The sequence below is a fragment of the Mesoplodon mirus genome, assembly GCF_964341445.2.
Source record: "Mesoplodon mirus genome assembly, chromosome: 15".
NCBI lineage: Eukaryota > Metazoa > Chordata > Mammalia > Artiodactyla > Ziphiidae > Mesoplodon > Mesoplodon mirus.
In genome coordinates this window covers 33913325-33940610 of record NC_138991.1, presented here as the reverse complement: position 1 = coordinate 33940610, position 27286 = coordinate 33913325, and the positions used below count along the sequence as shown (strand labels likewise).

General features: G+C 45.6%; 1 protein-coding gene across 7 annotated transcripts; it reads right to left on the bottom strand.

Annotated features, from left to right (window-relative positions):
• Positions 1-1965: 1965 nt before the first annotated feature.
• STAG3 (STAG3 cohesin complex component) lies at positions 1966-27168 on the bottom strand. Of its 7 annotated transcripts, none has more exons than XM_082645441.1 (33): positions 26973-27168; positions 25694-25876; positions 24465-24567; positions 23966-24076; positions 22368-22464; positions 21335-21411; positions 20846-21050; positions 20265-20416; positions 17147-17220; positions 16063-16186; positions 15476-15574; positions 15189-15268; positions 14752-14859; positions 14370-14484; positions 13821-14207; positions 13487-13579; positions 13288-13377; positions 12831-13031; positions 12643-12713; positions 12448-12535; positions 11890-11970; positions 11710-11802; positions 11380-11548; positions 11149-11285; positions 10060-10161; positions 9394-9542; positions 9006-9134; positions 8749-8906; positions 4480-4654; positions 4131-4232; positions 3750-3828; positions 2613-2672; positions 1966-2332 (listed from the first exon to the last, which is right to left on the bottom strand). In XM_082645441.1, exons 2-33 carry the CDS (start codon positions 25864-25866, stop codon positions 2324-2326), a joined length of 3891 nt encoding a protein of 1296 aa, XP_082501567.1. In that variant the 5' UTR covers positions 25867-25876; positions 26973-27168; the 3' UTR covers positions 1966-2323. The 7 variants fall into 7 exon arrangements, with proteins under 7 accessions (XP_082501567.1, XP_082501568.1, XP_082501569.1 ...); XM_082645442.1 differs by having other exon boundaries at positions 26987-27168; XM_082645443.1 differs by lacking the exon at positions 26973-27168 and adding an exon at positions 26710-26851.
• Between the last annotated feature and the right edge of the window lie 118 nt (positions 27169-27286).

The following is a 27286-nucleotide window of genomic DNA, read 5'->3' as shown; positions in this document are numbered from 1 at the left end:
AATATGTCCACAATTCTGGCATCTTTTGACTCTAAGGTTCTGTTCCGGTTACTAGTGCTACGTAACAAGCCACGCAAAACTAGTGGTGTAAACACCGTTGTTTTATCATATGCTCATGGATTCTATGGGTCAGCAATCTGGAAAAGGTACAAGGAAGATGGCTTGTCTCTGCTCTCTGATGCCTGGGACCTCAGCTGGAAGACTCAAAAGCTGGGGGTTGGAATCATCTGATTCACATCTGAACCACATCTTGTGGCTGATGCTCAACACAGGCTGGGAGCTCAGCTAGGTCTGCTGGAGGGACACCTACATGTTGCCTTTCCATGTGGCTGCTTGGGCTTTCTCACAGCATGGTTCTTGGGTGCCAAGAGTAAACGTCTTAAGAAACAGGACGTGGAAGCTGCCAGTTTCTTCAAGGTCTGGGCTTGGAAACTGGCCCAGCATCACTCCACCATATTCTGTTAATCTAGCACTTACAGAGCCCATATTCAAGGGGAAAGGACTTAGACCCAAACTCTCAATATATTAAGAGTGGCAAAGAATTTGGGGAACATGTTATAAAACTTGCACAGATTCTAAGGCTGGGGATCAATCTACCACGCTGGTCTGTCAGCTGCATAAAGATCTCCACATTTACAGAGCTTCCAACTTTCTCTTCTGATCTTGTGAAGTACCAGCTTGGCAGGCATTTAAATAACTTGGGACTCCTCTTCCCCCTCCTGGATCCCTAGTGACCTCTATCTCTATATCTTTACCTTAGTTTTCCCACTCTGCTCCCAGACCCCACAGAAAAGCTCCGCTCTCTGGAACTGTTCCACTGAATACAGGCTAAAGATCCCCAGGGCACTGGTAGGCTACCTTTCTAAAATGAGACTCACAAACCCAACTTCTAGCTTTTATTTGGCAGGGAGGGAGGGTGAAGGAGGAAGAAATGAGCTTGTTTGGCTGAGTGACCTAATCACAGGAAATCATGGATCCTCCTGCAGAAACCCCTAGACTAGCTGGATGACTGTGTCCAGCCTGGGACACCACACAGTGAGAACTTGAAATTACAGCAGATGCCCAGGATAGGGAAGAACTCGAAGTCGTATTTAAAAGGAGAGCCTGAAGAGTTCCTTAAACCACAGAAGGAAACAGTGAAAGCAGAAAGAGACGACAGTGTTTTCATGTATTTGATTGCTTGTCAGAGGGAAAGGAGAGAAAAGAGGCGCTGTGCTGTTCCAGGAAGCAGAACAAGAACAAGTCAGAGTTTCAAGGAGTCCAGCATCCAGAGGCTATTTTGTGGCAGTCTGGGTGAGAGATGATAGCAAGCACTGAGAGAAGAGAGAGATCAGAGACATTCTGAAGAACAACCTGCCAGGACTTGGTGAGGAACTAGCTAGGGAAGGAAAGGATGAAGGAGACGGTGGTGTTGAGGATTTGGGGCTAGTCATTCAGAATAACTTCTAAGTTTCTTCCCAACTCTCAGATACTGAGGTTCTATAAAAGTTCAAACTATGACAGGTGTCTCTGGGATGAGGGCATGAAATTATCCCTGGAAAGAACCCTTGAGTGAAGGCTGCCAAGATATGTGGACTGGCCTGGTCTCAGTGGAGGTGAGACGGGTAGGTCCACCCTTCAGCCGATCAGGATGCTACTCTTACCTTCCCTCTTCAGCCTAAACTGTCTCCACTAGATAAACTACTCAAAGGCAGCCAGTCTCCCACTTACTAAGCAATACATCCCTAAAAGCCAGCGTACAAAGCACCTAGTGGGGGTGGGGTGGGGGGGGTGTGTGTTTGTGTGTCTGCGTGCACGCGCGTGTGTGTGTAGGGGTGCAGTGCACCTGTACATGGGACCACAGGGCTAGGCAGAGCTGCGTAGGACTCCAGGAAAGAACCTGACCTCCATCAGTTTAACAGTCTCTCAAGCCACAACCTGGAATTGACTCAAACATGTTTATTGAGCTAAATCAGCAAGGCACAAAAGAGGCTAGGAAAGACATTCCTAAAATACAGAAAAACTAATGGGCTTCAACACAGGCAGTGCCCCTCTCCAATACTGAGGTGAAGCTCCCACCCCTGCAAACAGCAGAAAATAGGCACTCTGCTCAAACAGAGGGACAGAGCCATGGTGCACCAGGAAGGACAGGGGGCTTATGACTGCTCTATCCTAGCAGCACCAGAGAAAGGTCAGGTTAGAAAGGCACAGCCCACCTCTCCTTCCCCTCAGAGACCAGGGGTGGGGAAATAATGATTCCTTTCGCTCCGTTTCTCATTGGCCTTTTCCAAGTGGTCATGTCGTAGAGGTGGGGAGTGGAGATGGGGAGGGACGTAGGGTCATGTCAGAAGTCCTACAATGAGAAAGATGAAAGTAAGATACAGAGACCTAACAACAGACCAAAGGGCAAAGAGAAGACTGCAAGGTCCTCCAGAGGACAACTCTCATTCTCCTCCTGTACCACCCCTCCCCCAGGATACTCCTGAAGCCCCAAGGCAGCTGAGACAGCAGGCCAGGGGCTGTGGCCTTTCTTTCCACCTACTTGACAGGCACATGTGCTACCTGCCAGCATCTCCCAAGGATGCACAACTCCTCTTACCCTGCCTTCCACAGTCTGTTTTGGGGACGCTCACCTCAGTGTTCAGCTCTGCAGAATCTAAGAGGTCCAGCCCGTGCTCACTGGGGGAAGACTGCTAGAGAGAATGGGATCAAAAATCAGAAAGGTCCCTCCCCACTCCCATCACCTGCAAATAACAACAAAAGGTCCCTTTCCAGTCTCTTGTGACAAGCTTGAAGGCTGGGGTAGGTCCCTGAAGCAGCCAGGGAGGGAAGAGGAGCAGTCAGAGTGGGCAGCAGCGTCAGAGTCATCAGAGAAGTGCTTCTTCTCCCGGTCTGCCAACTGAGACCCTTAAATTTGTTCAGCTTTGGAACGAGAGAATGGGGTTCTTCCTGAGGGGACTTTAGGAAAGACTCATAGAGGCCTTGCTGTCTAGTCTCTGGGTTGAACATGTTATCTGGTTTTCCCTTTGAGCACAAGACCTCCACTCCCCTCTTCTACTGTGTCCTTTCTCCACCTTCAAAGAGCAGAGAAGGGAGCAGAACAGCAGCAGACACACAATCCTTTTTTGTTTATAAGGCTCCTTCACTTCGTATTTTGTGTAAAAGGTCCATTTTAAAGATGATGGGGTTGAGAGGGGTTAAGGAGCTAACTTGCTAAAGTGGTAAAACGGAAGACTTTTAGGTCTCCTCACTCGAATTCCATGCTTTTCCTACTGAACTGGCAGCATATCCTCCTGAGGAAGCAGGCGGGCAAGGGTAGCAAATGGAGTGACTGGAGGAAGAGGGACTGGGGCAGCCCTCTAAGGAGAGAGGAAGGAAGGTCGGCTGTGCCTGTGTGCGTGTGTTACGAAGAGACTTGCTGAACGGGCTGCAAGGTTGGACTGGGTGACCTTCCATCTCTATCTAGCCCTAGGACTCCCTTTAATTCTTAGGAGATTAAGAGGCAAAATACCTATAAGGGGGTTGAGAGTGTGGGAGTGCTATTTCAGTCCTTTTTGGTATTTAAAATTTTTTCCCCCTATTTCCTTAAAGTCCAAGCAAAGTCAACAGCAACTTACAAACCCTTCCTCCTTTGCCTATGATTCTTTCAAAACGTCTTGGGCAGCTTCCAAGGACAAGGCATCATCAGGAGAGAGGAGAATCACAATAGTTTCTCTCCCTCACATCTGCTTCCAGTTCTAGAGGGACAAGGGACTGTTGGATCCACTCACCTTGCCTGTACCTTGCCACTCTTCACTTGAGTCATTCTGAATTTCTAATTCTTCTTCATCCTCTTCCATCAGGCTGAGCCTGGAAACAGTGGCAAAGAGTAGAGGTTTTCAAGGACCGCTGAGAGCTTCTCAGAGGCACCCCAGGGGAACAGGGTGGGCTTAGTAAGCAGACCAGGGCTCCAGAGTCCCACACCAGCTTCAATCAAAGCAGCTCTACTTATATCTGTTTTATATACTAGGGTTCCACGTTACACTGGAAGGAAGTGTTCTGTGGTTAAAACAAGTCCACAAAGCACAAGCATAGAAGCAACAAGAAGGAAAGAATCCCCTCACAATGGATGACATCTGAAGTGAAGACAGAAGATGATGAGAAAAACTCACCGGGTCAGCCGGTTGCCCAGACCAGGACCCAAAGAGTTGAGTGGAGTCTGGAAATGCTGTGGACTCGAGGACCTTAACCTCTGGGCACCTAAAAGGGGCTGGCTGTTGGGAATGAAGGTGGATCAGTGACAAGGATTAAAAATAAAGGTAAAAAGAGGAGGTAAAGTGGCCAGCATGAAAGCCAGTAAAAAGCTCAAGAGTGGAGGGAAAAAGAGAAAATGTAAAGCTAAAGAAAGGGGAAAGGACTGGAGAAGAATCCGAGAACGAGGGGCGCTGTGGGAGGGAACAACACAACAGAAATGACGAGACCAAACTGGGACATCACAGCCGGGCTCTCCTGGGGGCGCACCTTTGGGTAAATGCCAATTCTGAGCCGCTGCCTTCTTCCATCTCTTCCAATCCCCCCAGGGGCTGCCTACTTTTCACAGCCGTTGAGGTGAGGGTGGGTGTGGGTGGGATACTGTTCAGCTGTAGGCTTTCCTCCTGTGATGCAGAGATGTCCTCTCTGTGCCGCCTGGAGGGGCCTGCAAAGCAGCAGAGGCACATGTTAACTGTAGACCAGGTACCACCACAGACACTTTTAGTTTTTCAAGACCTGCTCAGAATTTGGTAAGGAAAAGTTATAAAAGAAGGGAATGGAAAATCTAGATGGTCTCATTACGACACGACTAAAAACAAGTACAGCCCTATGTACTATAAAAAGTAGGGTTTACAGAATTGTACCAAGGACTTGTCCAAGAAAAGCTCATTACACAGCTTAGAAAACAAGAAGGAAAGAGACATACATTCCACAGATAAACAGTAACATACAAACATGAATGTGAGAGAGGGTTGGAGTCCTTAAGATTGAGAGGTCTCAATTAATCAATGAAGACATCTGAAATCCTATTCATTCAAGATTTCTGTAGTGAGAAAAAGCTTAGTATGGCCTGAAATGAGGGAGGAAACATGAGGGTTAAGGAGAAACAGAAAAATGGGAGACTGGATTTTTTAGAAGCCAGAAAAAATGAGATAACTGCAATGTCAGCACAGTTCTAATATGAACGGTAAATGGAAGACCTGGGGCTCAAAATATTAAGAACTCTCTCCTGCAGAGCTCTAGAAAGGCAGAGGAGGAGAAAGAACCCCAAAATGTCTTAGAAAACCTAGGTAATGTTATTTTTAAAACATAAGTCAAATCCATATTAGTATTTGTCAACTGTAAATGTTCATACCCCCATTATCCTCTCTCCCCACAGCCTTGTTTGTACACTGAAACCGGCAACCGGAGAGTGAGCTGCTTCTGGTTTAAGCAGAGGGCTACCGAAACAGGGAAGAGACACGTCCGTGAGCTGTGTTCCCAGAGAATAAACCTTGGGCCCCCACGTGACTCCTAATCTCTCCAACCTATTATCACTGGTGTAATGTCCACGGATTAAGCCCTGGGACCTCTCTCTATCTTCATCTTCACTGGCTTCCTTAGCCATTCAGGTTCATGACTTTAAGTACCAACTCCCACATCTATCTCAAGTCTGCCTGCCCGCCTCACTCCAGATTCCTGTCTGTCCAACATCTCCACCTGTAGTAACATGGCTCATACCAAAGCCCTGGTCTCATTTCTCACTCACAGCCTTCCCCATCTCAGTTGCTATCAACTCCATCCTTCCAATTATTAGGCCAAAATCCTTGGAGTCATCCTCAACTCCTTTCTTTCTTACATCTTACATTCTTTCTTATTATGAAGTCCTATTAGTGATATCTTGGAAGTATGCCCAGAATCTGGCTGCTTCTCACCATGTCCACTGCTTCCCTGGCTCACGCACTCTCATCTCCTGTCTGGGCCCCCACAGCAGCCTCCTCACCAGTTCCTTGGCTTCAACCCCTGCCTCTCCTTTGGTCAGTTCTCAACACAGCAGCCAGAAGGAACCCCTTAAAATTTAAGGCAAATCCTGTCACTCCTGTGCTCAAATCCTCCAATGTTTACCCATCTCACTCTGAGTAAAAGCTGGAGTCTTTATTCTGGCTTGTATGCTCTGGACTCCTACGACCTCTTTGGTCTCATATCCTACACAGTCTCCACTCAGCTATACCGGCCTTCTCTGCTGTTCCTTGAACGTGCCAGAGACATTCCCACCATGGCCTCTGGACCGGCTGCACCCTCTAGTCTGCTATTCTGATATACACAAGGCACCCCCTCTTTCACTTCCTTCAGTTTTCTCCCCTGCATTCATGTTCTCTCCAAGGCCTTCCCCGATCACTCTTTGTATACAGACTGCAATCCCCACCTCACCAGTATTTCCCCATCCTCTTCCACAGCATGCATCACTATCTGACACTGTTCGAAAGAAAGTTCACTGCATTATTCCCAGCACAACTGAGCACAAGGTGCTCAGTAAGTGTCTGCTGAATGAACAATGGAACCGATCTTTTCAGTTTTCTCCTACCTTTACAAACTCTGTTTTAGGCAAACCAATCTACACATCTATGTGCTTTGGCAAACTCTTACCTTTCTATGTTCTGCTTGTGCTCTTCTGCTAGCCCATGATACTCACTCCTCCTCTGTTCAACTTATGTAAATCTTACCCATTTTTCAAGATCCAGCATAAATCCCATCTTCTTGATAAAGCCTTCATAGATCAACTAAACTTAAAATGATTCCTTCCTTCCCTGAATTCTATAGCATTCATCTGTCAAATCCCTGGGAATTTATTACTTACTGGTGACTTCATAAATTAGATTTTCTATAAATGTATTTTCTTTCTTTTCTATTAGATGGTAAGCCACTTGAGAATCCTTCATGGCCTCTAAAACACCTAACACAGTATCTTGCATATAGTATGTCCTTAGGTGGTATACAGAAGACATTAAAAGGAATTCATAACCTACCTCACAACACACACAAAAATTAACTCAAAATGGATCACAGACCTAAAGGTATTAGCTGTAACTAGAAAACTCTTAGAAGAAAACACAGGAATAAATCTTTGTGACTTTAGGCAATAGCTTAAGACATCAAAAGCACAAGCAACCAAAAAAATAGATAAGTTGAATTTCACCAAAATTAAGAACTTCTGTATTTCAAAGGACACCATCAAGAAAATTAAAAGACAACCCACAGAATGGAAGAAAATTTTTCTGTACCATACATCTGATAAGAGACTTTTGTCTAAAATATGTAAAGAACTCAACAAGAAAAGGACAACCCAATTTTTAAATGAGCAAAGGATTTGAACAGACATTTCTTTGAAGAAGATATACAAATAGCCAATAAGCATGTGAAAAGATGCTCAACAGCATTAGTCCTTAGGGAAATGCAAATTTAAACTACAATGAATGAGATACCAATTCACAGCCACTAGGAGATGGATAAAATAAAAAAGACAATAACAAGTGTTGGCATGAATGTAGAGAAACTGGGGCCCTTGTACATTGCTGTTGGGATTGTAAAATGATGTAGGCACTTTGGAAAACAATTTGGTAGTTCCTCGTAAAGTTACACATAGAGTTACCGTATGATCCAGCAATTTCAGTTCTTAGGTATATCTCAAGAGAAGTGAAAACCTACATCCACACAAAAACCTACACATGAATGTTCACAGCAGCATTATGCCTAACAATCAGAAAGTGGAAACAACCTAAATGTCAATTAACTGATGAATGGATAAATAAAATATGGCATATCCACTCAAATGGAATGTTATTTGGTCATGAAAAGTTATGAGGTACTGATAAATGCTAAGCATGGATGAACCTTGAAAACATGATGCTTAGTAAAAGAAGCACACAAGGCCACATACCATATGATTCCATTTATACAAAATGTCTAAGAATAGGCAAACCCAGAGACAGGAAGTAGATTAGTTATACTGCCTAGGCTGGGGGAATGGGGAGAATGGCAAATGACTACTAATATTTTAAAATGTACACTAGGGCTTCCCTGGTGGTGCAGTGGTTGAGAGTCCGCCTGCCGATGCAGGGGACACGGGTTCGTGGCCCGGTCTGGGAAGATCCCACATGCCGCGGAGCGGCTGGGCCCGTGAGCCATGGCCACTGAGCCTGCGTGTCCGGAGCCTGTGCTCCGCAACAGGAGAGGCCACAACAGTGAGAGGCCCGCGTACCGCAAAAAAATAATAATAATAATAATAAAATAATAATAAAATGTACCCTAAAAAGCACAAACACACACCTCAAACTTGTGCTTTCTAGGATATTACCACTGAAGATGAGACTATATTTATAAAAAAAAAAGAAAATCGGTTTAAAGAAAAAACAGGTAAATTATAAGACAGGTAGTGATCTGAAGATTAAAAAATCATGAAGGTTATACAAAAAGCTTTAAAAATTGGAAAATAACAAAATGTCACAGAGAAGAATCGTAAATGTACAGATTTCTTAGTTCAATCTCTGGTTTTATGATTAGTTTCTATGTAATTTTTCACAGAAGTTCGCTGTTTTTAGTTGGCTAGATAAACCTTGAAGAAAATGAGTACCCTTAATGATAGTAGGTGATCAATGAAATACTTATTTGACCAAACACAAGAGTTTGAAGGAGGCAAAAGCCAATATGCTGCTTATCTAGGTAGTGGCGATCAAGGAAGTAGCACTGGGCACCCTGATACCTGCACTCACAGCACTTTACCTTCAATGCGCCTCTTCTTGGAGCGGGGGTAGCCCTGAGGGTTGGCCTCTGCTGTACTCTCTACAGGGCTGAGGGACTGGCAGTAGGTGGTGACTGGACCCCAGGGATGGCCAGGTGCCTGGGAGACACGCTGCAGACACTTTTCCAGGTAGGACAGTCTAAGAAAGGGGTGGGATGGAGAGGCTGAAGTGGTCACAGGCCCTCACCACACCCTTCTTCTCTAACACCCATCTTTATCCACCCACGCCCTAACTTACAGCAGCTGCTTGTCCTGATGGAAGAGTCGGGGGGAGAACTCTGAAAGGAGCTCCAGGAATGCCAGATTTGGGGGCTGACTGGAGGAGCCAGCTGGAGGAAGCTCAGACAAGGAGAACCTGATGCCTTCCCTTGGTTGAGCAAAATCATTTTAGGAAGATAGTCCCTTCCCACTTCCCTCCCAGGGCTGAGGCATCCTGTCCAAGTGCTTCTTCCCCTGGACCCAGCCTGTCTCCAAAGGATACCCGCTCACCAACTCTACTGCGACTCCTCGGCATGCTTACCCTCCCCCCTCTGAGACCTCACTCCCAGCCCTCCCTGTACCCAGCCTCTGGCTCAGCCCTCTTAGGAAGATTCAAGTACCTTGCTTTCCAACCAATACTTCCTTACTTGTGTAGCATGACCACAAGGTCACGGTTCTGTAGCTGCTGGGGTCCAAAGCTCAAGGCAAACCTCCTGGCCAGGTCCCTCATCTCGATGAAGGCTGGAAGCTCATTCAGGCCCTGGGGCCCCTGTTCCTGCAGCAGTTCTGTGTATAACTGTGTCCAGGAGACATGGCACATTTGGGAAAGGGAGGAACAAGATAGAAACAAGGAAGTATAGCATTCCCTTCTCTGCCCAGAAATCCGAAAGGGCTTGGGACACCATCTGCTATTTTTACTCTTTCTTTCCTCCTAGGACACTGACCCTATTCCTGACCCCCTTGCAACAGAGAGAGGCTTCACCCTGCTCTGTAACAATAAAAATGTCTGTAGTAACTGAAGGGGTTGAGAGAGAACAGACTAGAAAAAGAATTAGGAATTCCCTATCACTTTATTGTTGGTGCTCCCATGTCCTAACTGACGTGGAGTTTCTATGGGGTTGGGGTGGAAACTGCCCACAGTTAAAAAAATACTTTTTATGGCTCTACTAACTGTGAAGGTGACTGTCATGTGGAATAAAAGCCAAAGTAAATCAGAAACTTCCTGCTCTGAAGGATCTCATGTTCTAGACGGCTGTGGGTGGGCTGCAGGGAGGGCACGTCAGGTCTGAGGCACTGGAGGCAGAAGGGTGTACCTGCTTGAGGCTCAGCAGCAGGATGCGGGAACAGTGACTTCGGTCAATCTGCCTTGCTCTAGTTAACGTTTCCTTGATAATGTCACCATAGTCATTGTAGAACTGATGGAAAAGAAGTGGAGAAGATACTGTTTGACCACAGGAAAAAACTATTTGTTTAGTTTCTTTCTTCACAGCCCTAACCGTATCTCCTTCCGAAACAGCCTTAGGTAGGGAAATGTGAACCTAAGCATAAAGCAACTCAAACTAGACCACACCTCTAACCAACAGGTACAAAGCCCCAAATAAATCAGTTTAGGCAAATAAGGGAAGAAAGTCTGCCCTGAGCCCATTTCTTGGAGAAGAAGAATAGTAAGCCTGCCAGAGCCCAGTGTCATCCAGCACCGAAGCCTTTGCTATTTGTCTCTCCCCACTAGAAGAGAAGCTCCAGGAAGGAGGAGCCGTTGACTATTTTGTTCACTGAGGTGTCCTTAGTGCCTGGGATAGTACGTACTCAATAAAGAGAAATCAACACAATGGTGGATTGAGGAAATGAGGTATATATCTAGGTACCTTGTGAGGATTGAACCCTCTTCCATTCTTATTTCCCTTTCCTACATTACCCCATTCCATAGACTAGATTCACATAAAAAAAAAAAGTCTTGGGGCTTCCCTGGTGGCGCAGTGGTTGAGAGTCCACCTGCCGATGCAGGGGACACGGGTTTGTGCCCCGGTCTGGGAGGATCCCACATGCCGCGGAGCGGCTGGGCCCGTGAGCCATGGCCGCTGAGCCTGCGTGTCCGGAGCCTGTGCTCCGCAGCGGGAGAGGCCACAACAGTGAGAGGCCCGCGTACCGCAAAAAAAAAAACAAAAAAGTCTGGACAAGAAGAATAAGATGCTTTCTCTCCAATGAATTTCTTCCTCCTAACAGTTTTTTCTCCACTAACTATTTACTACTAAGTCTCTTTTCTTTGTCCCTTTATTCTTAACTGTTGGCCTTTCCCCCTGCTTCTCCTTTTAAGCCTGATACCATCATCTCCCCAACCTTCCTTTCTGTAGTGCCACAGCATCTGCAGCCATGGCCGTGCTCAGCTTGGCGCCCTGCTGTACCTTGTTGTAGTGTTTGAAAACATCCGAGGCTGCGTCCATCTCCAGCACCCCATAAAGCACCAGCTTGCAGAACCCAGCCAGGAGGCGGCGCCGCTGGTGCAGCTGCTCTATCTGTAAATGATCCTCCTGGGAATGACCTGGTTCACATCAAGTGCAGAATGGAAACATCAGAATCACAGATTCAGACCTCCTGCCCTATATGCCTGAGCCCCAGGTATAGAGCCCCTGTACCACTGCCCAGTCCTCCAGGCTGGATGAAGACGTGGTCCATGAGGAAGCTGGCCAGCTCAGACTGGAGAGTGGCTTCAGGAATAAAGACAAGGGGCCTAAGGAACTCTCGTCCCCCGACAATCATCTGAGGGCCGAAGATGAGCAGCAGATCACTTAACAATACAAAAGCCTGTCAGAGAAAAAAAAGAATGCTTAAAAAGGACAGAATATTGAGCAAGACAGAAATTACTTTGCCAATTTCCCCTTAGAACGGGGTTTCCTCAGACCACAGGGTCGGGGTGGGGGGGATGACTCACGTTCTGACATACGCTCACTTGAGAAATCGCTCACCTGTTCCTGAATCTCAGGATCCACATCTGAGAGGCAGTTCTGGCAGAGTTCACAGAAGGCCACCATCCTGCCCTTCAAACTCAACAGCTGCTTCTGTGGAGACAATGGCTTCAGCGGGGAGAAATGAAGGAAGACATGGACTCCTCCATTCCCGTTCCCCCTACTCAGACCCATATTCACCTGGGAAGCACCTGATTCAGAAACGTGGGTTAGTGTCCAGAGAATGGAAAAATAGACAAGAGTCAAGGCTGGTAGGATCACCTGTAACAACCAAATGTTACAAAATGAGGGTCAGGAATAAGGGGCAGGTAGGGAGAGAGAGACAGACAGGCAGATACACAAAAAGGGGGGAAAAAAGAAAAAAGCAGACAAGAAGAGAGAAAATGAGATTAGGAGAGACCCAGTTCCTTTTCCGGTAGAAAAAAACTGATTCTGGAAGTCTTCAGAGGATTCTATCCTGAGTAGGAATGCCACCTCCCCCTAATTTATTTAAAGTCTCCTAGACCCCCTCAATATTATCCTTGACTCCCCAGAAACAAGAGAGAATGGCTGTTTTCAGGTGCTGGAAAGTACATTCAACTTCCAAGATTGGGATGGAGGGAACGACACACATGATCAACATCTCTCTCTCTCATCTGCTCCACAGCCCTGGGACTCGAACTGCGTGTGAGGTGGCCACCTAGAACACGGCCCTTAAAACTCCTCTCCTGCCTCCACGTCTCCAACTTGTCTACTTGCCTGGTGAGGAACCTCTCCTGTGTCCACAGCCTTCTGGAGGAGTCGGTAGCAGGGCTCATAGAGCTCCCAGCGGGTTAGGTCATGGGCACTTTGGGGGGCGGGGAGAGAAAAACGTTACACTGGAAGAGAATGAGAGGAATCAACCCCCCAGACAGCGGTAGAAACAGAAGAGGGAGCAGGAGGGGAGCTGCTCACTTGTAGAAGGCAGAGAGGCGCTTCAGGGTGGCTGCCAGACTGTACACCTCATCCTCATCTAGGAACGACGACTGAGGAAGAAAGAAGGTCCACAGTGGGATTTTCCCAAGAACTCAGATCCACACCCCCGGCTTGGGGCCTCTCCCACACAAGTCTGGGGTGTCCCGTCATGCAGCCCCACTTCCAACCTGCAGCTGCTCTTCAAGCTCCTGCTGGAAGCGGTCAGTTAGCAGATCCACAAGTTGGCTGCGGGCAAAGTCCACCCGGCTGAAGAACGTGAACTCCGGATTACAGAGCAGATAGAGGGCATGAGCACCAGCCTCAAGCACTGCTGGTTCCGCATGCTTCACCACCACCTCTTGGAGCTGCTGCAGGAGCAGCTCCAGGTGCTGAGAGAGAAAAAGGTGGGAGAAGACCGTGCTGTGGGTGGGGGGGAGGACAACTCCTCCGGAGGGGTCTAGAGGTGGGGAGAAAAGAAACAGGGTCGAAAGCTTTAAACTTCAAGGATAAGATGCCTCAGAAACGGAGAGTTATTGGTTTTTCTAGAATCCAGGTTCTTGAGAAAAACCGGATACTGGCAGTAGAAGCTTTGGCCCTAGGACGAAAGTAGCAAAGTATAGGGAATGTGTCCTCCTCTCTCCTCACTTTCTCCAAGCGCCTGGTGCAGTAGATGTTGAGGTCAAAGTAGTTGAGAAGCTGCAGCAGGGGAGCAACCTTCTCTGCATCAGCTGAGAACTGTGGTGATTGAGAGGGAAGCCTACTTATTACCTGCTATACTGCTAATCTGGAGGCCAGTTCCTTCCACCCGCTCATTCCCAGAGGCTGAGCAGTGGGGCCCCTCTACCTTGGCCAGGAGCTGGGGGAGCAGGGGGATGAGGTGCTCAGTCAGCTTCACCTTGTCGTCGGCTTGGATCTTACGTTCTTTGGGGGTTAAGCCCTGGAATTACAATCATTTGGGGGTGGGGGTAAAAGTGTGTGTACATGTATTCCTCTGCCTAATAATCTTATCTTCCCAGGAAGGAAAACTCAGCAGCTCCCTTCAGTTTCTTTCTCTGGAAATGGAATTCTTTGAGGGGCAGAGGAAGGAGCACCTGAACCTAAGACTTGAGGATTAGGACGGACAATACCTGCCTGGATTTAATATTGCTAACCAACCTACCCTGCCCCTCGTGCCATACCTTCCTCACCGTGACCCGCCCCACAGGCGGGTGACCCTCGGAAGCTTGCCGGACACTGGACACAAGGATTTCTGTCAGTGTGCTCTCCTGTACGTCGCCCAGGTCTGAGGTGGCGGGAGGATGGAAAACAGAATCACAGGGTGGCCACCCTCCATCTCCAAGGACCCCACCGCCCCACCACCCATGACACCTATGCCTTTCACAAGTCAGGATAGAAATCTCTCCTGGTTTCCTACTAGGAGATGAGAGCTCCCCTCCCCTGGCTACCAGGTGGCACACACTCTGGTCCTTCTCCAGCAGCAGGCTTGTTAGACTCTCCCAGTCCTTCAGCTGAGGCCCCGCACAGTCCCACAGGCTGTCTACTAAGTATGCAGCGTGGTAATGGAGCTGTGAAAGAAGACAGATGTTAAGTTACTGAAGCCACATGTTAAAACTCTAGGAATTGGCTACTAATGAACCATTTCTCTCCTTCCTGCAGTGCCAGCTTCCATCCTTCTCTACCTGAAGGTCTTACGCATGAGAGCCCAACAGCTCCTTTCCATACGTCACCTCACTCTCCACAAAAAAGGACAGCAGAAGGTGGAAGAAAGTCCTCTGGGAGCGTGGACTTCGGCGTCGCTCTCTCTCACCCACCGTTCTTGTCTCACACTCAGGGTAGAAGAGCCTGGTAGAGGGGACACAGGGAAAGGGCATAGCACGGAAGGAAGTAAGCAGTGCAACAGTTACCATGGAAGGAAGAAACAGTCCAAGGAGAGGATTAAAGGAAAAAGAGGCGCAGAGCTAAGGAAAGCCCCAAGGCGTTGAGAAGGGAAGGAGACACCAAGGGAGACTTTATAGGTATGAGGAGCCCTTAGAAAGAGCACCAGCAGATGATGGAGAGAAAACAACAGATGATGGTGTTAAAGGAACAAACGAAAAGAGGCCCACTCACTTCCAGTACAGAAACTCCCCTACAGCAGAGGCCAGGGCTCTGTTAGAGGCATACACAACAGGGTAGATGCTCTCACAGTCTGCCTCTGTCAGCACCCCTTCCATGTTCCTGCCAGGAGAAAAGCAGAACAAGCAGGTGGATATGAATGTCATCCTCTAGCACAACTAAGGCTAGAAACAAAAAGGGAAAACCAACAAGGATTAACTCACAAAGAACTTCCAAATGGAAGAGTGGAAAACAGAGGGATATGAAGAGTTAGAGAAGATAGGAAATTTGCCCCCTGAAGATCCTGTAACTCGGGAGTGACCTCTGTCTTTCAACCTGTATATGAACAAGAGTCAACCTACGATCCGTGGAGGGATAGGACTCTGGAAGGGCCTGTCTGATGCTGAAAAGGTAAGTCTGAGATGCTTGCCTCCCAACTTCCCAGGACTCACTTAAGGATAAGTGTTAGTAACCTGACGGCCTCCACTGCCACGTCATACTCTCGGTCCATGACCATGGAAACCAACCGGTCCTGTAAAAAGGAGAACATTGCTCAATAGCTCATTGTATCCATCCCAAAACACCGCTTTCTTAGAATCTGAGGGATTCCTAAAGACACGGTGTAGAAGCAGACACTGGGATATCTATGGATATATAAAAATAATAGACATGGATAAATGAGGTGGGGAAATGGGAACCACAGACAGAGCCAAGCACAGGAACACTGCCCCGATTTTACCTTAAAGCGGCTGGTAAAGAGCTCCAGGCGTGCAGTCCAGTCTCGGTTGCCGTACAGCCCTTTTAGAGCCTTCAAGCACTTCAGACGGACTTCTCGATGCTACTGAGGAGAAGGGAAATGTGGCTGACTCTTCCTCTACTCACCCCCACTGGGCCTCCATACTTCCCTCTCAGATTACTCATTCTGGGCCTGGGTGTCCTCTGCATCGAGGACTCTGAGATGTCTCAGAGACAATGAACAGCTGTCTTCTCACCTAAAATCCAAAAGGATCACAGCAGGATTTAGCAATCATGATTAAAAGGATCCTTTGGCTACCACCCTAGCATTTGCATTACCACCCTGTCAATAACTTTCTTGCCTTTCCATAGGGAAAGTCTTTCTCCACTCGACTGTGGTTTTGAGGCATTTAATCTCCTATATATATCTTTCTCTCTCTTAACTTATCCTACCCTCCCAAATACTGGGGGAGTTTCGAGGTTCAGTGTCTTGATGAGTTGATCACTGACCACTAGAGAAACACCTAAGTGGCAGTACCAGGAAAAGCTGAAGCATCCTAGGGAAGGGAAGAGGACTGACTCAACTCTCACCTTATCATGCAGGGTCCAGCCAATATATTTTAAATAGCTGTCAGTGAGGAAAGAGGTACTGTAGCTTTGCATCCAAGACCCAATCTCCTCAATGCAGATAGCACGGATCTCAGGAAGGACATCCCTAGGCACAGAGAGAAACTGACCCTTATTACCTTCTCTCCAAACTCACTTTCCATCCCAGCAGGTATCTCTTTGTCACAGAAGAATCTATTTTCTTGACTAAACACCAGGTACTAGGCCTTTCATTTCCTCCTCCCAATGTGAATATTTAAAAAAGTAAACACTTTCTTTCTGTAACCAACCTATAAAATAGTTGAACTTATCCTCCATGCCCCTTTTAAAAACCAATTTTGGAATTTAATTTAGCTGTTGCCCAAACTGCGCGTGTGTGTGTGTGTGTGTGTGTGTGTGTGTGTCTCTAACTGAGGTACAGTTGATATACAATATAAGTTTCAGGTACAACACAGTGATTCACAATTTTTAAAGGTTATATTTAGAGTTATTATAAAATATAAGCTATATTCCCTGTGTTGTACAATATATCCACATGTCTGTTTTGCTTCCACTTCAAGAAAAGATTACATCAGCTGAAGGGTTCAGGAAAGGCAGAGGTTGAAATCTAGGTAAGAGTAAGACACAAATACTGAGGAAAAAGTTCTTTACCCAGTATAAAACTCCCTTGCCTTTAGCACAGTGTAAGGCACAGTGAAGTGGGCTATGAAAAGGCTTGCCAAGCTGTACACCCTCAGAAAGGCCCTGACTTTTGGCTCTCTGCTCTTGTCCTCTCAAGGCTCAAGCCCCAGGAAGATGGGGGAGGGGAGGTCTCAGGCAAAGCTGGAGCAGAAGAATACTCAGCAATGCCTTACCCTCTTATCATCTCTCCCAGAAGAGTTTACATTATCCTTTGTAGGCGGGGATAAACTAAACCTAATTTGGAACATTTGTTGTTAAGAGTTTCTGCCCCAGCTGCACTAGCTGTGGGACTAACCAGATAACTCAGGGTTAGGAGGAGACCTTGTCACTTCTACAGACTCCATAACTGAGGACCAGCCACTTCAATGAGAGGATCCCAGTAACTCACCTGTACCGATGTACAAAGACACCCCTGAAGAGGGCATTCATCATTCCCTCAATCTCCTCTTGATGCTCTTGGAGCTGGAGGACAGGGAGTAACAGGTCAATCTCTCATGTCCCCCAATAATATAAGGCCACAAAAATCTAAGCATGACATCCACCTATTTCCTATTAATAAGAGGACACAGTCTGAACCTCTGGTATCCTTTGTTCCCTTTTAAACCTTCTAATTTTTTTTTTTTAATTTTCAGGACATTTGGCTTTATTTCCCACATGTTCATAATACTTTGATCTCCCCAAAATCATTTTTTCCCCCACATGAGAAATATACATCTATAGTAAGGTATGAAAGTTACAGGCCTCTAACTTTCTCTCTCTTTCTATGGATTAGATACCTTGGAAAAGAATATCACCTACTCATCCACTTGTGACAGTGGATAGGTCGGTGAAATCAGGCAGTCAATAGATACATCTAAAATACAAAGTTGATGAGAAGGGTGGAGTTTGCAAACGAAAGTAATTAAACTCATCAGTCAAAAGCAGCGAAAAAGAAAATGTAGCCAATAAGTTATCAGAATAGAAAAAGGTTAAACCTTCTAATTCTGGAAGAAGCCATATAGTCAAACTAATGCCTCAGAGATTTGTGTTTGGAAAAAATAATATCCCTTCTGTGTCTCATTATTTTGACTATCTTTGGCTATTTAGAGGCCCTAGCTGGTAGTTATACATGTTTTTGACTAACAACAATTGGGAAAAAATTTTTAATAAATGCAGTTTGTTTGAAAAAAGAAGCGGAACTAACAAAAAAAGAGAAGGAAGAGATTATATCAGTGGTTCTCAACTGGTGGCTCCCAGGGGACATTCAGCAATGTCTGTAGACATTTTTGGTTGTCATAACCTGGGAAGGTACTACTGCCATCTAGTGGATAGAGGCCAGAGATGCTGCTAAACATCCTGTAATGCCAGGACAGCTCCCTAAATGCCATTGTTGAGAAAACCTAGATTAGATGAATAACAGATAACAAGGAAGCAGAATTGCAAGGGAACATTCTTTAAGACAACTGCCCCAACTCTTCAATAAATCAATATATTGGGGGAAAATGGGGGGGGGGAGCAGAGGTTCTGTAATAAAAGAGACTTAAGAAACACAACAATCAAATGTAATGCATAGTCCTTAATTAAATCCTGGTTGGAATTAACCAGATATAAAAGGTATTCTGGGGGGCTTCCCTGGTGGCGCAGTGGTTGAGAGTCCGCCTGCCGATGCAGGGGACACGGGTTCGTGCCCCGGTCCGGGAGGATCCCACATGCCGCGGAGCGGCTGGGTCCGTGAGCCATGGCTGCTGAGCCTGTGTGTCCGGAGCCTGTGCTCCGCAATGGGAAAGACCACAACAGTGAGAGGCCCACGTACCACAAAAAAAAAAAAAAAAAAAAAAAAGGTATTTTGGGGATAAGTGGAAAATTTTAAATACGAATTGGGATTAAAAAATATTAGGGAATCATTGTTAATATTTTGGGGTATGAAAATGGTATTAGGATTATGTAGTAACATGTTTTTTAGACGACATACTTAAGTCTTTAGGTTGAAATACCAATATGCCCATAATTTAGTACAAAATAGTAAAAAAAAAAAAAAAGATGAAGCAAATATAGTGAAATATTAGTTAAAACTAGATTTAAACCTAGTTAAATCTAGATTTAAATTAAATAATCTAGTTAAATCTCGATTATTTGTATGTGGTGTTCATTCTACCAGTGTAATCTATTTTTCTGAACGTTTGAAAATTTTCATACTTAAAGGAAAAGGAAAGAGAGGGAGGGAAGGAGGAAAAGTGGGTCATCAATACCAAATTCTATGTAAGTCGAAAAGGGAGACTGAAAAAATGTCACTGGCTATAGGGATTAAGAAGTCACTGGTTTGTTGAAAATAACTTGAAAGAAAAAAATGGGAAGCTAGGTAGTGAAAGGATTCAGCTGGGTATTAAGGAAGTAAGGAAATACTAAAAGGAAGGATAGAAATGGAGTAGCTCATGGAGGAGAATGAAAGAAGATTCAAGGGCTTATATACATTTATAAGTGGAGAGAGGAAAAGAGTGGGGAGGGAGAGATTAAAGACAGAAAGCAGAACGATAACTGATGAAGCAAGAGCCCAGAGAGGTCCAAATAATAGGAGTCACCCTAGTGTATATAATTTAAGATTTGACACAGACTCAGTACACATAAGGTTTAAGACATACTGACAGTGAAAAGAACAAAGAGAATCAGGAAAGTATAGATCTTTCTCTAATGATTTAGCATGGAAGATATCTTTGGTGAGAGCTGGAAAACAGTCAACTGGCATAGTTACACATGATGAGTCCTGCCAACCTCATGCTGGGGGAGGTTTCAGATACTTAGGGGGAATGAGGGGGAAATCAGTGTTAGTCTCATGATAGACACAGCTGTTTGAAGGTTTAATCAGTGCAAAAGATTTTGTTGGGGTTTATGTCCTCCAGTGGTCTTCTTCAAGTTTAACAGGAAACAAAGCAAGTACCTACTATGTGCCCAACTAGGCAATTTATTCATCTCATTTAATCTTCACAAAAAGAATTATCCCCTTTTTAAAGGAAATGAAACTGAAGCTTAGAGATTACATAAGGCCATGGAGCTAGTAGCTAACTGGAACAGAATTTAAACGCAGGAGTGATCCCATCCATTCCTTGAAAACTTGGCCTCCCGCATCAGTGGTTGGCCTTCAGTACTCCTGTGGTAACCTACATACTGCACACTTCACAAGAAATCAATGCTTAACCCCCTGCACAAGATGCAGGCACAACATTTAAACACCTGTGATAATGAATGCAGACAATGGAAACTGAGCAAAAGTGGAATTATAGAGAACTCTAAAATTTACTCTAAACTAGAAATGCTCTATTGAGCCCACATCCCAGAAACAAAGTGAGCATGCAATAACCTCTGACCCGAGGGGGTCTATTAAACTATTGCCAGACTCCATCATTCATGATCTGAAAGCTTGCCTGGGGGACTACGCCTTAGCAGAGAGAAGCTTGGGGACTGATAAGGTGGGCTGCAGCAGCTGTGATGGAAGCCAGGAGAGGAGGGAAGAGGCAGGGAACACTTCTCACCTCTTTGCGTTTCTCCAACAGGCTCTCCAGTCGCTCAGGTGCTCTCTGTCCTGGCCCCTTGTTTCGTTCAGCCTCATACTGACGTTGATTGTTGTCCTTGTGCAGACTCAGTTGAAGGGCAACTCTTACCAAGGAGGTCATCAGCTTCATGGCTTTGAGTCAGTACAAATAAGATAACGAGATCATTACTTAAGTCAGAGGGAGGGAGGGTAGGTTCAAAAAAGAAGGAAAAAAAGGTCAGTGAAAAAGAAAAGCTAGAGCAGGGTGACCCTAAAATCCTAAGACTCACTGTTCTGGAGTGGAGTTTTTCTCTCCCTAACTCTTTTGGGCTTCCTTTAATGCTTAGCATATTCCCAGTGGTGAGCTATAAGAAACACGTTAAGGCTGGAAACTATCACTGTAATCCACTCCTTTTTACAATTCCACTAATGAGAAACTGGATGGAGGTTTGGGATAAAAGAAGCATGACCCTTTAGTAAAGAGCTAGAATGCAGGTAGGAAAGAAGATCCAGGATTGGAGAACAGAGAAAAGTTCTACCAACCCCCAAGAGAACATTTACAGAATAAAAGTGACTGCTTACCAGCCAGGGTGCTAGTGTGACGGAAGGCACGGACTTGGGAGTCTGAGAGGCCAGTGAGCAGAGAGATGAGGTTGTCCATAGGGAAGCCATCATAGAGGAGGCTATACTGGCACCGATAGACCAACGTCCTCACAAATTCACAGAAGCTGCCCTGGAACTTCTTCCAGGATGGGCCTGGAGCTGTCAGAGGATAGTCTCCTGAGTCCTATAAAAGAGTTTATGAAAAGGATGGAAAAGTTATTACCACGTCTATGAAGTCACAGGGACTGGATGTCAAAACCCAATAGTATAGTAAAAATGTATCTCTTATACCTCATTCTCAACTCTACAGGCCTATTCAGATAACGTGTATAGGTCCCTTTTGCTCTCAAGAGATTAAACTCCTGTTTCTAAAAGCTATCCTATTTCCCAGAACCAGAAAGAAGAGGATAATGGGCCTTGTATTTTGAAAAAAGAGTGGCAAGAGGATCCTGGACTGTCTTCCTCCACCTCATTAAACTGTTCTGTTAGGTGCTGGATGATCTCCGAGTTGGACATCTTCTTGAACATTGCAGGGGTCACAGTGCCTGAGGAATGGAGGAGACGAGGTACTTAGAAGGCAAATAACAGGACACCATGACCATTTAACATATACATTTGAAGATGAGCTAGGAAATATACTGAAAAGGGCTTAGGTGGGGAATCAGAAGACCTGAATCCTAGTCATAAATCTGCTGCCATCTAACTGAGTACCTGCTATAAGGCAACCTCTCTAGAAAACCCAAGGGAATCAAACAGTGGAAAACTATGGTTAAAAATAATATTCCAGGGCCTCCCTGGTGGCGCAGTGGTTGAGAGTCCGCCTGCCGATGCAGGGGATACGGGTTCGTGCCCCGGTCTGGGAGGATCCCATATGCCGCGGAGCGGCTGGGCCCGTGAGCCATGGCCGCTGAGCCTGCGCGTCCGGAGCCTGTGCTCCGCAACGGGAGAGGCCACAACAGTGAGAGACCCGCGTATGGAAAAAACAAAAAAAAACCAAAACAAAAAAATAATATTCCAAACAATCAAAAAACAAAGAAAACTATTCCAGATTCTTATAATACAACCTGCAGTCTTATAAGACTAAAGTTAGGTCATGGCCTCTGGGGACCTGGGGCCCCACAGCTTCAGTGGAGAAATATGCGATGAAGTGGCTGAGAAATAAGGAATAAGAAAATAAAAGATTATTTCATTTAGAGAAAGGAAGAGTAAAAGTCTGATGGTCCATTTCCAAATTTGTAAACATCATACAATCACATTAGCATGATTATTTATTTTTCTCCAAAGGGTCTTGTCTCCAAGCCAATACATTTCCTTACTGGATCTCTTCCCTACTTACCAATCAACAATGTAGTCGGCACTAGTTAAATAAGTGAAATTTTTCTTATGCTTTTCCCTCTCCATTTATTTAGGAAATGCCTAATCCTACACATATAAAAGGAGGAAAAGTTTTACAATATAGGAGCAAAGGCTGGGGATTAGAAAAGGGTAGGAGTTTCCTCACCTTTACATCCACATGATCGGATGAAAAAGTTAATAAGCTCCAGGAATCCTGCATCCTGGTCTTGCTTGTAGCTATCCAGCCACTCATCTACCAAAGACTAGGAAAATAATGTAGATGATTTCTATTTCTGGCAACATGACAGACTAGAAATTCTGTATAAGCTTTCTAAATGAAGCATCTAAACTTCTGATTAAAATATTAAAACATCTTTTAAAATGTATTGCTAAACAGAATGAAAGGTAAAATTCCATAAAAGCCAAAAATGAAGTGAAGGTAGCAGTTCTGAGAGATAAGCAAGCTGACTTTTGCTGAGGGGCCTCTTGACTACAGACAGAAAGTTAGGAAACTAACTTTCTGTCCAGATGGCTGCATGGAATGTAGAGCATAGGAGATAGAGCCTAAAGGGCTTCCAAAAAGAGTAGTCCAAAAGGAGGCTCCTGCAAAGAGTCACACCCTCTTGAAAGCAAGAATGAGAAATAAACCTATAGGTAAGATGGGGACAGCAAGAAAACTAGCTTGTTATGACCTTAGTGTGGGATAGAGGGAAAAACGAACTGTCCCTTGAGAATTCAAAACCATAAGCCAGTTCCCATATCTGGATTTACAGTCCAGATCCACATTACCTCTACAACCAAAATAACCTCAATCAGATAATTTAATTTAAAGTGACTCTGGAGTGTCCTCACTCAACCACCAGAAGCAAACGTAGGTTTCCTCTCTTAACAACCCATCTTCAACCCAGGCCCCAAAGAATTCCAACACATAGAAACCAGTAACAAAAATAGAAAAACTCCGTATGTTTGAAAAATTTTAATTTTTCTAAAAACTATAAAAATCCACACTATACATCAATAAGGGTCAATCTCAAACAACTGAAATAACTTAAGTCACAGAAAACTAAAGAACGACTCACTCACTTAAATTAAGGAAAACACATTCATTGGTGATAAAATTATAATGAAAGACAAGGGAATGGTTAACAGAAAATTCATTCTACTAGTTATCTCTGGGTGGTGAGGGAACTGGGGGAGTAAGGTGGAGGGAAGATACACAAGGGTCTCTACAGCACCATTAAGGTTTCATTTCTTGAGCTGGGGCTAGAGGCCTGGGTGATCACTGAAAAAAATTTTTAATTGCATATATGCCTTACATGTTTTTAGATGGTAATAGAATTACAATAAAATTATTGAAAAAGAAACGTAAGAATACAAAAAAGATATGTGGGGAAGGAAAAAAAATTAGGTATAACTGTCAAAGTGGAGCTAAAAAGTGACAAGGGTGAACAAGTTGCCACCAAAATCCAAGCTTCTTCTCTACATTATCCAGTGCCGTTCCTTGTCTCCTCCATCAATCAATCAAGGCAAAATCTATCCTGTTCTGTGATACTATTAGGAAAGGAACATTCCCTCTCATGTAAGATCCCCCTTACATCAATCACTCCAAGGATTCACTCTGTGGTCTTATCTGCCTTTCCTGATACAGGTTACGTTCACTAAAATGTCTACATTAAATCAAGTTTGTAGGCACTTGTACTTATCTTTCCACCCAACAAGGGGTGAGATGGTATCAAGAAACAGAGGTGAGACACTCTGTTTTACCTGCATGTCACTTTTGGCAGCTTTCACAGCAGCAAAGAGATCACTGGCTGGTGGCTCTTTCTGACCATGAGCACGTACCATTTGGGACTCCTTCTTCGGACGTTTTGCCACCTAGTAAGCGTAAAGAGATCACGAATATCTTTAAAAAGTGAAAGTGACATTAACGCTCGGTCTCATCACACAGGTAGGCTTAAGCTGCCAATTCCACAGCAGAGTTTGAGTTACTGACTCAGATTAGAAATAACTGATTTTTATATTGTAAACTTTATTAATTCTAGCCTCTTGTCCTTTTAAAAGTCCCTAAGCCCCATTCCTGTTCTTCTATTCCCTAATACCCTCTTCTCTTATTCTTTGCTTTTCAAAATCTGCCTTCTTCCTACTTCTGTCCCTTAACACTTTGTAAGCCTTGTCTTTTCATCAAGCATATCAGCTGACCTCTTCTAGGTTTTCTTTTGCTGCTTCCCAGACCAGCTTCAAAAACAAAACAAAACTGACTCACTGGGGTTGTTCTGAGTGGTCGTTTTGCTGCTCTCTTCTTTACATTTCGTCTCAAGTTGTCTTCGAAGTCACTGCCTTCACCAGCTGACAAAGATTCACCATCCCTATGAGGAAGTGTGGTTCTGCTTAGATACAACACCCTAGTCCCTATATATAAAAGGGTAAATGAATTATAGTTTCTTTTTATCTCTAACTTTACACCCCTCTCCATGAGAAAAATATATTCAGATTTTAAGAAGAGATGAGCTTACTGTTGCCAGGAAGTAGGGACAATGTCTTAAGGGAAACCTTTCACTTGAATAAAGCATTGGAGATGAAGAATGAAGAACTGAGGTAGGTGAAGGACAACCCTTTCTTAATATCCTCTCTGAATAAGAGAATCAAAAGATATTCACATAAAGAAAAAGATATTCGCGTAAGCAGTGAGGGGATCACTGCTGAGTAGAGAAAAATGGCTCAGGAAGTCATGTATTACTAATACACAAACCAGAGATTAATGTGTGCCTGGTGTTAAATTTTACCCCTTGAAAACAAATTCACGTCTTGTTGATTAGGGTTAAATTTACAAAATAGATATAACCTGGTGCCAAACAGCAGCACTGACAAATAGAAATGATTCAGAAGAGACCAATTAAAATTACCATGGGATATTCTTATAACTGAAGTATAACCTTTAAAAATTGTGAATCATTATGTGGTACACCTGAAACTTATATAATATTGTATATCAACTATACCACACAAAAAAATTACCAGGGGATAAATCGGACCTTGATTAATCTTTTCCTGGAAAGATTTTTTTAAAACCCAAGACATACTCATACAATCTTCACAGAATAAGCTCATAAATGCTAACAGATAAGGACCTGTTTATAAAACCCCAAACAAAAGAACTACAGGACACCAGCTAAAAATTATACACTAGTTTTCAGGCACCAAATAAAGAACTCTTTTTCCTTCCCCCCATCTGTAGGCCCCCACCAGAGGCTGTCCGTGAACATACAAAAGTGTTCAAGAAAGGTTCAGACAAGTTGGATGATGCATTCAGAACACGATGGATTACTCCTGACGCCTCCAACACGTAGGACAGCCGAAACCCAGCCTGTTCTGAACCAGTATAGCATCTCCTGGCTTCGCATAGTCACACACGTGTTGCCACTTTACCCGTCTGTTAAATGAAAACGGGAAAAGCTGCGGACAATGCAACGATGTCTCACCAACCCCACTCACCCCTCCGATGTCTGGTCCGAGTCCCTGTCATCGCGGGGCACAGCGACAGACGAACTAGAAGACGCAGACAGGCTCCTCGGCCCAGTCCCCATCGCTCTGCGCAGCGGGGAGGACCCGCTGCTCGGGGAGGAGGAGCCATGGAGCTGGGAGGACGACGACCACAGGGTGGCCATGGTGGTCCAACTGCGGGAGAGAGAAAGGGGGAAGGCTTCCTGCCCCACCACGTCTCCATCCGCAGCCCCGACGACCCCCCTTGTTTCCAAGGGAAATGCTTTGGAACTCCGGGAGTGGGGGACCCACAAAAAAAAAGATGGAGAACACATTGTAGGTCAACTACACGTCAAATTAAAAAAGAAGAAAAACACAGCTTTTATGGTTTCTCCTGGGATAAACCATAATAGAAAAGAATATTTTTTAAAACGTATGTGTGTATAACTGAGTCACTCTGCTGTACAGCAGAGACTAGCACAACACTGTAAATCACCTATTACCTCAACTGAAAAAAAAAAGACGGAGACAGTCCCAACCTGAGGCATCAGGGCGTTAAAGACACCACGGCCCCAACGCCAACCTCCGGTTTGGAGTCACTCCCCAAGCACCGAGGAAGGCACACACCAGGGCAGCTTAAAACGAGAAACAACAACTCCCCCCCCCACAGAAGCACCTAGACTTCCATTTCTACAAGGCTAGAACAGGACTCCTCAAGGACCCGACTGCGACGCGCTTAACGATATGGGGCTAGAGGCGCCATCAGAACCAGGCCGGAAACGCTGAAGGAGTCACGGAAAGCTCACATTCTCCTTTTTTTTTTTTTTTTTCCAGAAGAGGGGATCTCTACTCAACGCTGGGCTACGCTATTTGGGCGGAGGAGCCGTCTAACCGCTCAGGAGAGCGACTATCAGCCTCTGGGTCTGGGATTCCTGGCCTCTGTGGAGGAGGATATGGAAAAGGGAGAGTCCTCTCTCAGGGCCAGAGTGCGGGGAAGGGCGACCGCCTGGGTCAAAGAGGAGCCTCACTGTCTGAACCCGGAACCGCGACTTCTGACCGAGCAGCGTTGAGGAAAAGTCACCACCGCGGGTCCCTCGGGTCTCTGTGGTCACCCTCCTCCCGCCAGCCCCACAGTCCGGCACGGGAGCCCGCCGCTTCCCTCCTGGTGGCAGAAGAATCCAGAAAAACGCGGGAAGGCGCGGGGCGTGCGGTGCGCAGGCGCGAGCCCAACGGCTCGTCTCAGGGCGGGCAAATTGTCGCGAGGCTTGGGCGTGTGCGAGCTCGTGCTCACCACGTTCCAGTCACGGCGCTCCGGCAGCCTCGTGCGGCCTCGAGCTCTCCAGCGTGCCGCCGTGTCACGTGGGCTCCGGCGCGCTGGCCACCTGCTTTAACTCGGCTCCTCCCGGCCCCGCCCCAGCCCCGCTCCTCTGCCCCCAAGTTCTCCCTCCATTGGCCGGGCTTCACACTGCACTAGTAAGAGCTCCTTTAATCTGGCTTCTCAACTGCCACAGGCTGGGTTCCACCCAGGCCCCGCCTTGCGAACCAAATAGCCACGCCTCCGAGGAAGGCCACGCCCTTCCCCCAGCCTCCTTAGTCCTGCCGAGT

Coding starts and splice junctions, on each gene's coding strand:
- STAG3 (XM_082645440.1), bottom strand. CDS start 26,016: ATGTGTTCTCCATCTTTTTTTTTGTGGGTCCCCCACTCCCGGAGTTCC. Junction 11,549..11,709: donor ATCCTGAGATTCAGGAACAG/GTGAGCGATTTC, acceptor TTTCTCTGACAG/GCTTTTGTATTGTTAAGTGA. Junction 10,162..11,148: donor TTTTCAAACACTACAACAAG/GTACAGCAGGGC, acceptor CTTTTCCATCAG/TTCTACAATGACTATGGTGA.